General features: G+C 46.3%; 1 protein-coding gene across 4 annotated transcripts in view; it reads right to left on the bottom strand.

The window, feature by feature from the left end:
- Nucleotides 1-17,394, bottom strand: part of CMAS (cytidine monophosphate N-acetylneuraminic acid synthetase) — a 312,311-nt gene that overhangs the window by 283,641 nt on the left and 11,276 nt on the right. For all 4 annotated transcript variants that reach the window (XM_029600159.1, XM_029600157.1, XM_029600158.1 and 1 more), the window contains exon 2: nt 11,986-12,134. In XM_029600159.1, the coding sequence (XP_029456019.1) occupies nt 11,986-12,134 (149 nt within the window). The remainder of the gene's footprint in view (nt 1-11,985; nt 12,135-17,394) is intronic.

Below are 17,394 nucleotides of genomic sequence, written 5' to 3'. Positions count from 1 at the left end.
TTATAGATAGAAACATAGAAATGACGGCAGAAGACCAAACGGCCCATCCAGTCTGCCCAGCAAGCTTCACACATTTTTTTCTCATACGTATCTGTTTCTCTTAGCTCTTTGGTTCTATTTCCCTTCCACCCCCACCATTAATGTAGAGAGCAGTGATGGAGCTGCATCCAAGTGAAATATCAAGCTTGATTAGTTAGGGGTAGTAGGGGAAGTAACCGCTGCAATAAGCAAGCTACACCCATGCTTATTTGTTTTACCCAGACTATGTTATTCAGCCCTTATTGGTTGTTTTTCTTCTCCCCTGCCGTTGAAGCAGAGAGCTATGCTGGATATGCATTGAAAGTGAAGTATCAGGCTTATTTGGTTTGGGGTAGTAACCGCCGTAACAAGCCAGCTACTCCCCTCTTTGTGAGTGCGAATCCTTTTTTCCACATTTCCTCTTGCTGTTGTAGCTTAGAGCGATGTTGGAGTCACAGTAACCATGTGTATGTTTATTGAATAAGGGTATTATCTCCAGGCAGTAGCCGTCATTCTGGCGAGCCACCCACTCTTTATTGACTGCCTCTTGATTTTATGGATCCACAGTGTTTATCCCACGCCCCTTTGAAGTCCTTCACAGTTCTGGTCTTCACCACTTCCTCCGGAAGGGCATTCCAGGCATCCACCACCCTCTCCGTGAAGAAATACTTCCTGACATTGGTTCTGAATCTTCCTCCCTGGAGCTTCAAATCGTGACCCCTGGTTCTGCTGATTTTTTTCCTACGGAAAAGGTTTGTCTTTGTCTTTGGATCATTAAAACCTTTCAAGTACCTGAAAGTCTGTATCATATCACCTCTGCTCCTCCTTTCCTCCAGGGTGTACATATTTAGATTCTTCAATCTCTCCTCATAAGTCATTTGATGAAGACCTTCCACCTTTTTGGTCGCCCTTCTCTGGACCACCTATCTAAAATCTAGTGGGTTGCTGGACCCAAGGCAGCATAAATTCACTAAGCTAAAGTCCTATTAGACAAATGACAGATTTTTTGATTGGGTGACTACAGAATTGGATCAAGGATGTGATTTAGTTGGATTTCAGCAAAGCTTTTGATATGGTCCTGCATAGGAGGCTCATGAATAAAATGAGAAGCTTTTAAAAGTTACCTTTTAAATGTCTTGAAATATGAACAAATAATGATTCCAGTAATTTCCAGAATCTACTATATTTCTCAGTCCTATAGTATGGAAGATACAAAAGATAAAGATAAAGCAGTGGGAGAATATAAAGAAGATTTAAATTTATCAGAACTATTAGAAAAATCTTCTGATATGGATATAAAGGACCGTGCCACTTTAATTGTGCAATTTGCATGTTTGTCTGAGAGAGATTCAGTCTTAAGACTGTATTTCAAAAATCAAAATACTAAATTCCATGGCCAGGTAATCAGAATTTTTCCCGACATCTCCCGAGACACCCAGCTAAGAAGGAAGGATTTCTTGGCTATGAGAGATAAAGTTACTCAGAAGGGAGCAAAATTTTTCCTACGATTTCCGTGTCGTTGTGTAATTATATTTCAAAATATAAGGTACATCTTTAACCAACCAGATCAACTTCGTGCATATCTTGACACCTAATCCTCCTTCTTTCTGTAATGTAATATTGGGGGTAATGAATGTAAAGTATTGAATAAGGTTCAACACAAATAATATTATTATTATTTAATTTCTAATTATATATACTGCTCTTTTCTTGATTTCCAAGCCTCTATTATTTCGTTCAATCGCATTACCGAGGTTTATCACACAATGTATGTAAAAGGTATATATAAGATACTATATTTTCATGTTTATATTGTGGATACAATTGTGTAATATCTTCTTAAAAATTGAAAAGTTCAATAAAAATAAAATTAAAAAAAAAAAAAAAAAAAATGAGAAGCTTGGGAGTGAGCACCAAGGTGGTGGATTACAAATTGGCTGATTGACTGAAGGGAACTGTGTTAAGTGGAGTACCCCAGGGATCCATTTTGGGACCAGTTATGTTCAATATCTTTGTGAGCGACATTGCAGAAGGGATAGAAGGAAAAGGTTTGTCTTTTTGCAGATAATGCAAGAGAGTGGACATGCCAGAAGGGTTATAGATAAGAAAAGCAATTTGAGAGAACTTGGAGTGGTCAGATTTGGCAGCTAGGATTCAATGCCAAGAAGTTCAGAAACATGCATCAGGGGTGCAGTAATCCAAGAGAGCTTTAAGGTGATTGGGGACAAAAGACTGATGTGTATGGACCAGGGGAGACCTTACAGCAATTGTATCTGGTGATCTGAAGGCTCTGAAGCAATGTGACAAGGTAGTGGCTAAGGCCAGAGAGATGCTGAGCTGCATAGAAAGAACGGGGGGGGAAGAGAGATTATAGTGCCCTTGTAAAGGTCCTTGGTGATGCCTTACCTGGAGTACGGTGTTCGTTTCTGGAGACCTTACCTCAGAAAGACCACCACAGGAAGGAGGCAGTCTAGAAAAGTGCAACAAAAATGGTGTGAAGTCTGTATTGGGAAAAAACTTATGAGGAGAGGCTGAAGGATCTAAATAGTGTATTCCCTGGAAGAAAGGAGGTGCAGGAGAGATATGATACAGACCTTCAGATATCTGAAAGGTCTTGATGCACAAACTTCAAACATTTTCCATTGGAAAGGAAACTGTAGAACCAGAGGTCATGAAAGGATATTTGGGGGGGGGGGGGGGGGGTGATTCACCCAACAGGAAATATTTCTTCATGGATAGGGTGGTGGATGCCTGGAATGCCCTCCCAGAAGGGGTAGTGAAGACAAAAATAGTAAATGAATTCAAAAGGGCATGGGATAAACCCTGCAGAGCCCTAGAGGCTAGGGACTGCAAATGAAGAGGGTACATAGGGGTAACCCGCATAGAGCTACCTGCAAGAAGCAGCAGTTACTACGCATAACAAAAGGCTTGGAGCAGCAGTTACCAACCTTAACAGAAGGCACAGGGGTAACCTGCATGGAGAAGCGGCAATTACAACCATATGCCATTTGTTGGGCAGACTGGATGGGACATTTGCTCTTTATCTTTTTTTTTTTTTTTTTTTAATTTTATTTTTAACAACTTTTCCATTTTCAAAAAGATATTACACAGCTTGTAATATCTTCAAAGGGGCGTGGGATAAACACTGTGGATCCATCAAGTCTAGAGGACGTGAATAAAGAGGAGGCAGTAAAACACTGCACGGAGCGGCAGTAGCCACAGAGGCATTCACGGAGCGGGATGCCAGTGGTTGGTGTTCCACCTTCACGGAGCGGAAGGATGGAGGGCTGCCATCTCCAAAAAAAAACAAAAAACAAAAACAAAAAAACAGGGGTGGGTAAGAGTTTGGGGTAGGGGTGTGGCCTGCTTGTTGCAGCGGTTGCTACCCCTAATTGAGCTGGATGTTCACTTGGATGCAGATCCGGCACTGCTCTCTACATTGTTGGTGGGGTGGAGGGGAATTAGGGCTGGAGGGTACTGGAAGCCAATAGTAACAGGTGGGAGAGAGAAAGAGGAAAAAAAAAAAAAAAGGATAAAGCGCGTAGCTTGCTGGGCAGACTGGATGGGCCGTTTGGTCTTCTTCGGCCGTCATTTATATGTTTGATTCCACCATAGGATTAATAAGAAACTCAAAATATCTAACAAAATTACATATACTTTCTGTGAAAACCTTGGAAATACAATTAAGAAATTATAGAGTCTGGAGAACAACAAATAAGAGCAGAATATACAAGAAAATTTGTAAACAATTTGTGTCAAAACCATGTTTAACTACTATTTCCCCAGTTTATTTATCTATGGAGAATCTAGGAATAGGATTCAAGGTATGAATGAAGTTGGTCAGGTTGATTGAACACATACCTCGTATTTTGAAAAATTATTATATAAACGGCATGGGAATCTTAAAAGAAATTTGGCCCCCTGTTGAATAACTCTCTCTCATAAATAAAAACTCCTTTCTTCTTAACTGAGTATCACGGGAAATATCAGGAAAAATCCTGATTAACTGACCATGAAATTTGGAGTTTTGATATTTGAAATAACGTCTAAGAGCCGAATCTCTCTCTGATATAAATGCAAATTGCACAATTAATGTAGCTCATGTCTTTATTTCCATTTCAGAAGACTTTTCTAAAAGTTCTGAAAGATTTAAATCCTCTTTTTGATCCCCCAGTTCTTGATCTTGTATACTTCCCAATCTATAAGGTTGGGAAATATAATAGATTCTAGATATTATAGGTAAAAGCGTTTCTGTATATTTCAACACATTTATCAGGTAATTTTTAAATAGTTCTTTTAGTGATATTAAATGTATTTTTGGGAAATTTAACACCGAGGTTAGCTTTTCTAATTTGATTCTCCAATTGTTCTAATTTATCTGATTGAATCTTTTCTGATTTAATTAGATTTACTTGAACTTTTTCAATTTCATCTATTCTCGCTCCCAAGGTATTGACTGATCCATCCATCTTTTCAACTTTTCTCTGTAAAATCTTCTTATTACTCAGAACATCTTGAACCATTATAGCCAGATTATTAATTGACTTCTTCCAAAGTAAACTTACTAGGCATTATTACAGGTATATCAATCATCGCTCCCCCTTGACTTCCTTCCATTCCCTTCTCCATAGGAGCTATCCCAGGTTGTGCTTGTTGGAAACTAGTTTTCCCAGTTTGCTCTCCAGAACCCTGAGTTCCAGGATTCACCAGGGGGGGAAGATTAGAACTTTCTACCCCCCTCTGATCGCAAAATGGTGAAAAAGCCAGATTTAATTTGGGATCCTCAAAAATATTTTCTCTCCCTCTTTTTCCTGTTGGAGGCTCAGGTGTTTCTGGGGCACCAGGGCTCAAAGATGTTTCATAAGTCTGGGGACTTTGACCCTGCTCCTGGCCAGAATCTCCTGCGACTTTCACTTCCTGGTGTCAGCAATATAGTTCTCGCAAAAAGATCCTGAATTCGTGGTTGATTATCACTCACAACTGGAGTGGAAGAAGTCTCTCTTGTTTTCGCTTTCCTCTTGGTATGTGGCATTACCAAGAGGAATTATAACCACTATAAATAAAGAAATAAATGTACCTCAGTAGGTGACTTCTTGCGGACACATTCAACTCAAGTTCCTCCAGGCTCCCATTTGCTCTTTATCTACTGGCATTACTATGTATGTTACTATGAGAAGAGAGCAGGCTAATGAAAGGGGCAACTTGAGGCGTTGTGGTAATCTACACCAGCTCATTCAAGCTTCTCCCTCCACTCCTCATGGCTGGTCCTAAAATCAAATTGTGATTGCAAGTATCAGCAACAGCATTACAAATGAAAGTCAGCATGGGGCCTGTGAACAAGTGAAACCTTGCAGGCCTTGATTCCTTTTCATGCAGAGTTTCCTGTCATCACAGAAATTCATGTGAGGGCAGAACCACGACAGGACCTGCAAGTGCATGCTGGCTCAGACCCCATGCTGATTTTCACCACTAATGCTGCTGCTATTTGAGGTATTTATGAACCCAAATGAAGGCTGTGTGACCCCATTTGAAGTCCACACCAACAGTTTAGGAAGCCCTGCCCTAGATACTCCAAAAATTGGAAAGGAATCTGATTGCTTTCCACAAAATTCATTGCACAGATAAATCTTCTGACTTGAATTACACTGGCTAAGGCCAACTGGCACTCCTGAAATGACTTGGCCCTTACAAACCAATTGTCCAGAAATAGATGTACTTTCTCTACACAAGAAGACTATGACCATCATCATCTTGGTGAAGGTCTTTGATCCTGTGGAAAGCCAAAAGGGAAGAGCTCTAAACTGAAAATGCTTCCCTAGAAAAAGAAAGAAACCCCTGGTTACCCCCCCCCCCAAGATAGGAATATGAAAGTAAGCTTCTGAAAGATCTAGAGATGCCTCACAGCCACAATGACAGAGCACAGAGTTTCTGTATAGAAATGGGAAACTTGAAGAGATCCATTGATCCTTTTCAGAAATAATGGGCTGGAAGGACTCATCCTTCTTTGGAACCACAAAGTATATGAAGTACCAACCTAGACTCCAAGCAAACCTGGAGCCATCACTTCCAAACATTGAAGCCTCTCAACATCCTATGGCATTTGAGCCACAGCGGAACACTATAAAGGCATCAGAAATGGAAGTGGTTAATTCTAGTGAATAATTGTTTTGCACAATACCTAGGATCCACTGGTCCAAAGTTATATGGGTCCACTCACGGAAAAAACTGCTAGAGGTGGGCATGTACTACAGTTATCCCAAAGAAAACTTCCATCTACTCACTGAAACAAACTAGGTCCCAGCAAACCTGACATTGTCATTCCTAGGCTGCCACCACAAAATGACTAATTTCTCCTCAAAACTTGATGCCCTTGGGAGGAAGGCCATATCTCCTTGAATCTGTGAAGTAACTGCAACTTCTGCCAAATCAGGTCTAACAGATTCTGTCCTCAGGAAGCTTCTGTAGCTTAGACTCAAGCTTCTTAAATTGTTTAGTGAAGGGCTGGGGCAGAGGAGCACTTTCCTTTTTTTTTTTTTTTTAATAAAGAAGCTTGTAGAGATGGGCCTTACCAAACAATTAAGCAGCCATAAAAAAAAGTTTCATGCAAAAACCACTAACTCTACCAAGCAAGGTAATGCATTTAGACTATCAAAAAGAGCCCCAGACTGCCTCCAGGCTTGCCAAGAGCTGTTGCACACAATTCACCAAGGTGAGATACAAATAACCCCCACAAATGGGGGACTGAATGGCCACTGCTACAGAAGAGAGACTACATTAACAGGGATTTAATCTATCTTGAGGATCTTTAAGGGCTGTGTGTCTCCCCCCCCCACCCCCTTTAGAATAGTCATCTTGCAAGTCACAGCTGAAATCAACCCCATGAACTCTAAACCTTCCCCAACCTCCACAAAAAAAAAAAAAAAAACCCACACAATTTGTTCAAATTCTTATTCTTTTTGAGACCTCCCCTCTGTGGAACTTCCATTCCAACAAGACCATGGCTTCGCCAGCTTGTGAACAGGAAAATGTCTGAAGCTTGTCGCTATGACTTCATGACAAAGACTTGATAAGATCAACAGCAATGCAGAGGCCTTCCCCCATTCCGAGGCACAGAAGGCCTGGTGCATCACCAAAACAAACTCAGGAGAAAGAAGCCAAAGGGAGCGCGAGAGAGACCCCTGATGATGGACCAATAACAGAGGGCCATTAGTTTCAGTTCAGAAACTGAGGTGGTGGGCTGCCTACAGAATAAGAAAATACCACCAATTCCTGCCAGCATGCTGCTGAAATAGAGGGGGGGGGAAGTGAGCTGGCACCAGCCTATGAGTTTCTTGTGCACAAGAGAGCTAAGTTTCTACACTACTAGAACCCCAGAAGAAACCAGAGTCAGTCACTGTCATGCGCTACTTCCCACATCAGCACTCTCGCTCTCTGCCATGAGACACCATGGACTGCCTGTTCACTTGGGCGAGCCTTCACCATAGGTGGCAAAGACTTGATGCCCAGCTGCCCCAAGGACTGGCTGACACCACCTCACCACCACCCTAACTGTAGGATGGAGCTTGCTGCATTACCCCACTCTCCAATGCCCACATACCCCTCAGCAGCCATCAAACTCTTGCTTTTTTTCTGTAAACTTTACCAGACAAAGAAAACTAAGGGAGCAAGAAGGGATGAGCTCAGAAGGCAAGAGGCAGCACTCAACCAGGCTGTTGGAACCTGGGAGCCACTTACCAGGACCTGCTCAACCAGCAACCACACAAGGAATCCCTGTGAGCCAAGACCAGAGAACTACTCTACTAGTGGAACAACAAGAATTGCTGCTCTAAGAACAGAAGGATCAGCTCTACCAGGGGAATGAAAAGATTGTCTTTCATGGTATGTTTGCTCCCAAGGCAACAAAGAACCCAAAACCTGGGAACAAGGAAATCTGCTGCACCAGTCCAGTGCATGCCACCTGACTGGTGCTGATGTTACTGAAAAGTTGTGGTTATTTATCTACATCTGCTGGCAAGATTGCATAAGACGACATATCTAGAGTGGTGTAGCTAGCTGACGATGAAAGAAATGTTTGAAAAGAACTGGTTTGGAGAGCAGTAATAAAGAGTGATTTATAAATATAAAAAAAAGACTTGTGTATCATATTGTTGTGTCTGTGGCCACCAGGTGGCACCCTGAACAGTGGAAGTGCACTATGGTCTGTCTACAAAGTCCTTTCTCTCAGGCACCAATACACACACAGGAACATACAGACATATAAACACAAGCTCTTCTCTTAAATTTAATATAAAAAAAAAAAAGTTATTTTAAATGTCTTTTCCACTTTTGTTTGGTTTTGAAAAATTGACATCAGTTGTGAACCAGACAACCCAAACAATGCTAGGTACTTTACACTAATATGCTTGGTCTGCAAAGCCCTCTCTTAGGCTCCCAGACAAAGGCTGTCACACACACAGCATTTTCTTCAGGCACTGCCAGACCTGTACTTCAGCCACCATGAGATGGGATCCGCGGTAATCAACTCCTTTTTTGGCTGCCATGGGATGAGAACCATGGCAGCCATCCTACAGGCCTCATCGGGTATCCAGCAGCCCTGACTGCGTGAGCGGGCCATGGCTCACCCGTGTCTATGCCAGTTATTGACCGCAAACCGGTTAAAAGAAAGGAAACGTTAAGACTGTTTTCGCAGTGGAGGATGGTAAATAGTAGGGATGTGAATCGTTTAACGATTTAAATTATCGTCCGATAATTTTAAAATAGTCATTAATCTGTAAGGGACTCGATACAATAGGAATTCCCTCGATTTATCGTGAAAAATCGTTAAATCGAGTACAGGAATTATTTGGGGGGAGGGCGGGAAAACCGGCACACCAAAACAACCCCTAAACCCACCCCAACCCTTTAAAACCAATCCTTTACCCTCCCCCACCCTCCCGAACCCCCCCAAAATGTTAAATTACCTGGTGGTCCAGTGGGGGGGGTCCCAGCGCGATCTCCCGCTCTCGGGCCATTTTGGCTACCACTGATAAAAATGGCCCGATAAAAAAACCCACCCTGACCCTTTACAAATTACCCCTTTGCTTCTCCCACCCTCCCAACCCCCCCAAAAACCTTTTACATGTACCTGGTGGTCTAGCAGGGGGTCCGGGAGCCATCCCTTCAATCATACACTCGGTGCCGGACAGGTTTTAAAATGGCGCCGATCACCTTTGCCCTCACTATCAGGTCGATACTCTAAGGCCGCAGTAGAAACAGTGCAGCAATGTCAGGCGCACCCTCGTTCCCCGCACGCACAGTTCTCTTCACCTACCACTCTATACTCTCTTCTAATTGCATGCAAATGCATGCCACGGCTGCGAAGCCTTAGGCCCGCGCAACCCATTTTACTATATAGAGCACCTATACAGTATCCTGGGTTCGCGGGCCTAACGCTTCACGGCCGCGCTTGTATCTGTCATTTCAAATGTCATTTCAAATGACATTTGAAATGACATGTACCAGGAAGTGGACAGTTATGTTCCCCGATGCTCAGCAAACTATCCCCCAGCCCCCGCTCACCTGCCCTGGCCCCGTCCGGTCTCCGGTGCAGCCCCAGTCCTGTCTCCTCCTCCCAAAGCAAAAAAAAAAAACTGAAAAAGTAGCAAGGCTCGGGCCTGCTACGATAGTCCCTTCTCCTCTCCTCCCGATTTCGGCGCTCAAGGCGGCCGGGTGGACGTGCATTCATCCAGGCAGAGGGAGCCGGCGGCGAAAGCGGCCTCCGGCTCCCTCTGCCTGGATGAATGCACGGCCCCCGCCGGCAGCGAATGAATGCCCGTGCGATTTCGGTGCTCAAGGCGTGACGTCACATCATGTGACTGCCTTGAGCGCCGAAATCGCACGGGCATTCATTCACTGCCGGCGGGGGCCGCTGGATGAATGCACGGCCCCTGCCTTCGCCGCCGGCTCCCTCTGCCTGGATGAATGCATGCCCACCCGGCCGCCTTGAGCGCCGAAATCGGGAGGAGAGAAGGGAGAAGGGACTACCGTAGCAGGCCCGAGCCTTGCTACTTTTTCGGTTTGTTTTTTTTTTTGCTTCGGGAGGAGGGGACAGGACTGGGGCTGCACCGGAGACCGGACGGGGCCAGGGCAGGTAAGCAATGTTTTTACACTTTATTCCCGTTTTAATTTTCGAACACCACACTAACACCAAGTAGAGGGTAGCGGTAAACTAACAGGTTAAGGACGCGGCAAAATAGCGGGTTACAAAGGAGATAATCTGAGCGCGCGTCACAGTATCGGAGGGGAATAGCTAATTCCTTCATTATACAGCTAATTCGTTCATTTACATCATATACATGCTGCGTGCGGAAAGGGTTATGCATCTGTTTTAAGAAGCGCTAAGGACGCGTGAAACTGGAGACTGTATCGCTGAATCGCCTTACGCGTCCGAATTGTGCGCTCCCAGCACGTTACAGACGGGAAATCTTCAACCGCACGTTACAGTATCGACCTGTATGTCACAGGGAGCGACCGTCGCTCCCTGTGACATAGTGAGGGCAAAGGCGATCGGCGCCATTTTGAAACCAGTCCAGCACAGAGGGTATGATTGAAGGGATGGCTCCTGGACCCCCCGCTAGACCACCAGGTACATGTAAAAGGTTTTTGGGGGGGTTGGGAGGGTGGGAGAAGCAAAGGGGTCATTTGTAAAGGGTCGGGGTGGGTTTTTTTTTTTTATCTGCTCAGGCCTCACTAAAAAATTAACCATGTGAATAGGAAATCGGAACCGATTCCAATTCACATCTCTAACGATCCGATTTTTTTCTCCCTCCATCCGAATCTGATCATTAAAACAATCAGGGCACACGATTCACATCTCTAGTAAATAGTGTAGTGCCGCAAGGATCTATACTAGAATCTTTGCTTTTTAAACTTCTATAAACAATCCTTATTTAGAGCTCTCTACAGTTGGGCAAAAAGATATCCAATATACTGTCAACGTAGTTTACCGAGAGGTTCCCCAAGTTTCTACATGCTGTTCATTTCTTAACAAAATTAAGTATTTTTACTTCTGTTCAACTTTAAAATTTGGAGCTGTTATGGACCAGACAACCCAAGCAAGGCTGAGCAGTTTGCTAGTGCTACATATAAAAAGTTAAAACAAAATCCTCAGATGTTTTTCAAATATGTATGGACAGGTAAGAAAGAACAGAGCAATTGATATGTCAGTTTCCAAATAATAAAGTCCATTACCTGCTATTAATCAAGTTGACTTAGAAAATAGCCACTGCCTTAATGTCAGATTACGTTGCATAGTGTTATACATTCCAAATTACTATAGACAGGCAATGCTCAGTGGATGAACATGGACACATGTTCACCACTTTTTTTTTTTTTTTAATTATTCTAATAGAGGAAACTGAAAATTAAAAAAAAGGAAATCTTCTGCACTGAAAAATCTTAACAGACTCATGATTATGCTGTGGAAAATTAGAAAATAGAAACTAAGGGGATTATTTCTCCTTACAGTATATTTGGTCATCATAGACAGTTTAATTTGTTTATTGAACCTGCAAATTAAGAATTTATACAATACTCGTATAAAACCTATGTACATATCACTTGCCCATTGATTCCCTGTACATATTCCCTGTACATATTTTTTCCTCATGTATCTGTCTTACCCTCCCCCTGCTCCCCCCTCTGTCTCGATCATCCCCACCCCTCCCTCCCCTAGTTACCTAGTTATTACTCTGTTACTATGTTTATGTTACACACTGTTCCTTGTAAAGGCTTTGCCTACATATAATCTGGTTGTAAGTTATCTGTAAACCGGCACGATGTGCAAACGGTTGTCGGTATATAAAACTAAATAAATAAATAAATAAATAAATAAATAAATAAGAAGCAAAGGAGTTTCTTTATCTGTAGAGTAAAAGCAGTAGCAACAGAAAAATCCTAGTGCTAGCAACAGAATTATGACTAATGTACCTGGATGGTGTTGAAGAAATTCTTTTATAGTGTCTTGCGATGAGGTTGTATCTTTAGACACCTCAGAGCTCCTACGATGGACTTGAACTACTGACCCCAAACGCTTGGCTTCCTCCTCAATTTCATCACTATCTGTAGAAACCCAAATACTGAAAAGGAAAAGGGAAAAGTTATATAACTAGACATAAATAATGCTATAAAATTACTACTATACAAAGTCACATATTAAGTGAAAAGAAAATTGGTTCTTACCTGATAATTTTCGTTCCTGTAGTACCAAGGATCAGTCCAGACTGCTGGGTTATGCCTCCCCTCCAGCAGATGGAGTCAGAGAGAAAACTGAAAGCATCCCCTAGATATACTGGTGTGCCACCTGCGATCCCTCAGTATATGTGATATCAAAGCAGAAGTAATGAATTGACCACTTTCGCCACTGCCCCCAATAAATGTCCTTTTTTTTTTTTTTTTTTTTTTTTTAACTCAGTGACCAGATCAAGCAGTAATCTCCTTGATAACAGAAAAGCAAGTATGACACCAAAGAGTGTACAGTAAAACACGAAACAACGACAAACTTGCCATCGAAACTGTTCCAAACGTTGTGAATATAATCTGCAATTGAAGAGTATGGAACACGAGCGGACTCCCAGAAACCGTGGGCGGGCGTCTGGACTGATCCTTGGTCTACAGGAATGAAAATTATCAGGTAAGAAACTAATTTTCCTTTCCCTGTACGTACCAGGATCAGTCCAGACTGCTGGGATGAACCCGAGCCGCCTTAACTGGGGTGGGACCCTGAGAGCCCCGCTCGAATCACGCTGCTCCCAAAGGACTCTGCAGATGGACCACGAACATCCAGGCGATAATGCCTGGAAAATGTATGCCAGGATTTCCAAGTGGCCGCTCTGCATATCTCTTGGCAAGAGACCAATTAATTTTCTGCCCACGAAGTCGTTTGAGACTTCGTGGGCAGAAAACGTAATGAATGAGCCTTAAGCCCATCAGGAACAGGCTTACCGCAGCCAATATACGTGGACACGATAGCACCCTTCAACCAGCGTGCGATAGTAGCTTTGGATGCCTGAAGTCCCTTCTTGGGTCCATTCCATAACACAAAGAGGTGATCCGACCTTCAAAAATCGTTGGTAACCTCCAAATACCGCAAAAGAACCCGACAGACGTCCAAACGCCTCAAGTCTCTACCTTGAGAAGACTGCAGCTCCTCCTCCGAAAAGGAAGGCAATTCCACTGTCTGGTTAACATGAAACGCCGAAACCACCTTAGACAAGAAGGAGGGTACGGTTCGTAAAGAGACTCCTGATGCAGAAATACGCAAGAACGGTTCTCTGCACGAAAGAGCCTGCAGCTCCGAAACACGACGAGCCGAGGAAATGGCCACTAGGAATACCGTCTTGAGAGTCAAATCCTTCAACGAAGCCGTCTTAATAGGCTCAAAAGGGGCCACACACAGTCCACGGAGTACCAATTTCAAGTTCCAGGAAGGACAGGGAACCCTCACAGGAGGACACAAGTTCCGAACACCACGCAAAAACCGAGCAACATCTGGGTGACCCGCAAGGGAAAACCCCTCGACCTTACCTCTCAAGCAGCCCAGAGCCGACACCTGAACTCTAAGCGAATTGTACGCCAAACCCTTCTTTAGGCCATCTTGCAAGAACGTAAGGATGTGTCCCACGGACGAACGTCTGGGCGAAATACTTAGCGCACCACACCAGTCGTGAAAAGCCTTCCAAACCATAGCATAAGCAAGCATAGTGGAAGACCTGCGCACCCGAAGGAGAGTAGAAACAACAGCGTCCGAATAACCTCTCTTCCTCAACTGCTTCCGCTCATAAGTCAGGCCGCCAGACAAAAGTGATCTGCCAGATCGAAAAATACCGGACCCTGACGGAGAAGATTGGGAAGATGACCCAGACGTAGTGGACCGTTCACCGCCAGATTGACGAGATCCGCAAACCACGGGAATCACCAGACCATGATGGGCCTCTATGCGCCGTAACACCTTTCCCACCAGGGGCCACGGAGGAAACACAGAAGGATGCGACGGGGCCACAGAAGCACCAACACATCTACGCCTTCCGACCCGTGTTCCCGTCTTCGGCTGAAGAAATGCGCCGCTTTCGCATTTAGCCGAGTCGCCATCAAGTCCAAGCGCGGGGGCACCCCCAACGCCGGGTGATGAGATGCATCGCCTCTGCCGACAGCTCCCATTCTCCTGGATCTAGATGCTGCCGACTGAGGTAATCTGCCTGAACGTTGTCCACGCCCGCAATGTGGGTGGCCGCAATGCGCGACAAATGGCGTTCCGCCTAGTCCATCAACAACGCCGCCTCTGTCGCCACCGCCCGACTTTTTGTGCTGCCTTGCCGATTTATGTACGCCACTGTGGTCGCATTGTCAGACAGAATCCTTACCGCTCGGCCGTGCAAAATCGGGAGGAGGAGACGCAAGGCCAGACGTACCGCTCTGGTCTCCAAGCGATTGATGGACCAGGTGGACTGGAGCGCTTGGGACTGGCAGACCGCCCCCCAGCCGGAGAGGCTGGCATCCATCGTCACCACTATCCAGGACGGAGGCTCCAGGTCCACTCCCTGCAGGAGATGGCCCGGAGTTAGCCACCAGGATAGACTGGAACGGGCCGGCTGCACCAAAGGCAACTCCAGCCCATAATCCTCGGATCTGGGATCCCAACGAGAAAGAAGCGCTCTTTGTAACGGCCGCATATGCGCAAAAGCCCACGGCACCATCTCCAGAGTAGACACCATATGACCAATGACCTGTAAATAATCCCAGGCCGTAGGAGTCGGAAGGTCCATCAGGCTCCGCACCTGTGTCATGAGATGGAGCATGCGTTGATGTGGAAGAAAGACCTTGCCCACCAAGGTATCGAAACGGGCGCCCAAAAATTCCAACTGTTGGGTCGGTTCTAGTCGGCTCTTCGCGAAGTTGACTACCCAACCCAACGACTGAAGTTGTCGCACCACCAAACAAACTGCCCGTTTGCAGGACGCTTGCGACTTCGCCCGGATGAGCCAATCGTCGAGATAGGGATGTACTAGGATTCCTTGACGACGCAGGGAAGTCGCAACCACTACGAGAACCTTGGTGAACACTTGCGGAGCGGTCACCAACCCGAATGGAAGGGCACAAAATTGGTAATGGTTCCCCAACACCATGAATCTCAGGTATCTCTGATGACGCTCTCGGATTCCAATGTGAAGATACGCCTCTGTCAGATCCAAAGAAGCCAAATACTCTCCCTTGTGGACGGCCGCAATAACAGACCTTAGCGTCTCCATACGGCAGCGAGGCACGCACAACACCTTGTTCATGCCCTTTAGATCCAAAATTGGTCTGAACGTGCCCTCCTTTTTGGGAGCCAGAAAGTATATGGAATACCGACCCGTCCTGTGCTGGGCCGGCGGGACCGGAACCACCGCTCCCAGAGCCTGCAAGTGGTTGATGGTTTGAGCGATAGCCAGCTGTTTTTCCGGGGGACCGCACAGCGATATCATAAAAAGATCCCAGAGGGCACGTGCAAAATCCAACTCGTAACAGTGCCGAACCACGTCGAGGACCCATTGATCCGAAGTTATTTTGACCCACTCCTCGCAGAACCGGGACAGCCGACCCCCGATAAAGTGAACGGAGGAATGAGTCTGCGCGCCTTCATTGAGCGGGCTTGATGGGAGCGAAACCTTGCGAGGATCCCACGCGCTGAGGCCGCCTGCCACAAAAGGAAGGAGACCAGGACTGGGACCTTGTCGACTGCTGCTTCTGGGAAAAGGAACCACATCTTCCCATACGGAATCGCCGTTGACCCCGAAAACGAGCTCTGGCATTCCCAAAGGACCGAGACTGACGAGGCTTATCCTCAGGCAATTTGTAAACTTTGTTTTCTCCCAGGTTCTTAATGAGCTGATCTAACTCCTCGCCAAACAACAACTTACCCTTAAAGGGAAAAGAACCTAATCTTGCCTTGGAGGAGGCATCTGCCGACCAACAATGGAGCCACAACAACCTCCTTGCGGAAACTGCCGAGGACATAATGCGAGCTGAGGTCCGCAACAAATCATATAAGGCATCCGCTGTATAAGCGACCGCAGACTCAACACAATTGGCCTGCTCCGCCTCGCCCGGTGGAAGCTCCTGTGTAGTAAGAAGCTGTTGGACCCAGCGCAGGTTGGCCCTCTGTACGAGACTGCTGCACGCCGCCGCCCGGATACCTAAGGCCGCCACGTCAAAAATGCGCTTCAACAAGATCTCCAGCTTGCGATCCTGGAGATCCTTCAAGGCTATTCCCCCCGTAACTGGGATAGTCGTGTGCTTGACCACGGCCGTGACAGCCGAATCCACCGCGGGGGTCTTCAACAGATCCAGGGATTCCGCCGGTAAGGGATATAGTTTTTCCATAGCCCTGCTCACCCGCAACGAAGCCTCTGGCAGTTCCCATTCCTTTGAGACAATCTGCAAAAAACTTTGGGATGGAAAGGGAAAGTCTGAGGGGGGGGGGGGGGGCCCGCAGGCCTGCCATAGCCACATCCCCCGTAGTAGTGTCCGCATCCTGATGTGGAGCCGTCAGCTCTAGCTCCTTCAAGACATGGAGAATGAGAAAGCTTAACTCATACTTCCCAAATAATCGTAGTACCTGGGGGTCGTCCCCCTCTACGGATCCCTGTTCGTCCGCTGTCAACAAATCCGGTGCCCCCGGAGGATCTGGAGCGGGCCCACCGGACCCTCAGCCCCCCCCCCCCCCCCCCGCGGGCGGGTGCCACGAGCTCCCGTGGTCCCCTGATCCAGTGAGTTCCCCTGATCCAAGGAAGTCTTGGGGACCTTCGGAGGAGAGGGACCTTCTGCCTCCCAGCCAGCCTCTGCCTGCAAAAAAAGCTTTGTGCATTAATAGCACAAACTCCGAAGAAAATGGCACTGACCTTTTCAAATCTTTCTTCGTGGAGCCCAGAGGGGGGGGGCTCTATGGTCCTCCCAATCGGGCGGAGAGCGCGGGCTCAGGTCAGGAGGAGAAGGAGGAGGGGTGGTTCCCTCCTCCGACGCTGACAGCCATTCCCCAGCCCCTCCTCCCTCGGGAGGAGGGGCTAGGGAATGGCTGCCCTGAGCTCTGCGATGCCGCGCAAAAGAGGGGAGAGAAGAGCCACTGCGGGCAGCGCTCGGCCCCCCGAGAGGGTCCCTCGCCCCCAGGAAGGCATCGGGAGCAGAGACCCTCTCGGGAGAGTCGCACCCCCGCCCCCCCACAGGCTGTGCAGGCCGAAGATCACGGCATCCCGGGCAGAAACGGAGCTGCAAAACAAAAGCGCGCCAAATGAAGCAGGTGAGGGGATCTCACAAGCAACTCGCGCTGGGTGAACCAGCCATCCCCTCCGGAGTCCTAAGAGG

Source organism: Rhinatrema bivittatum, chromosome 4 (genome assembly GCF_901001135.1).
Source record: "Rhinatrema bivittatum chromosome 4, aRhiBiv1.1, whole genome shotgun sequence".
Taxonomy (NCBI): Eukaryota; Metazoa; Chordata; class Amphibia; order Gymnophiona; family Rhinatrematidae; genus Rhinatrema; species Rhinatrema bivittatum.
The sequence above is the reverse complement of the archived record's forward strand: the minus strand, read 5'-3'. Positions and strand labels throughout refer to the sequence as shown.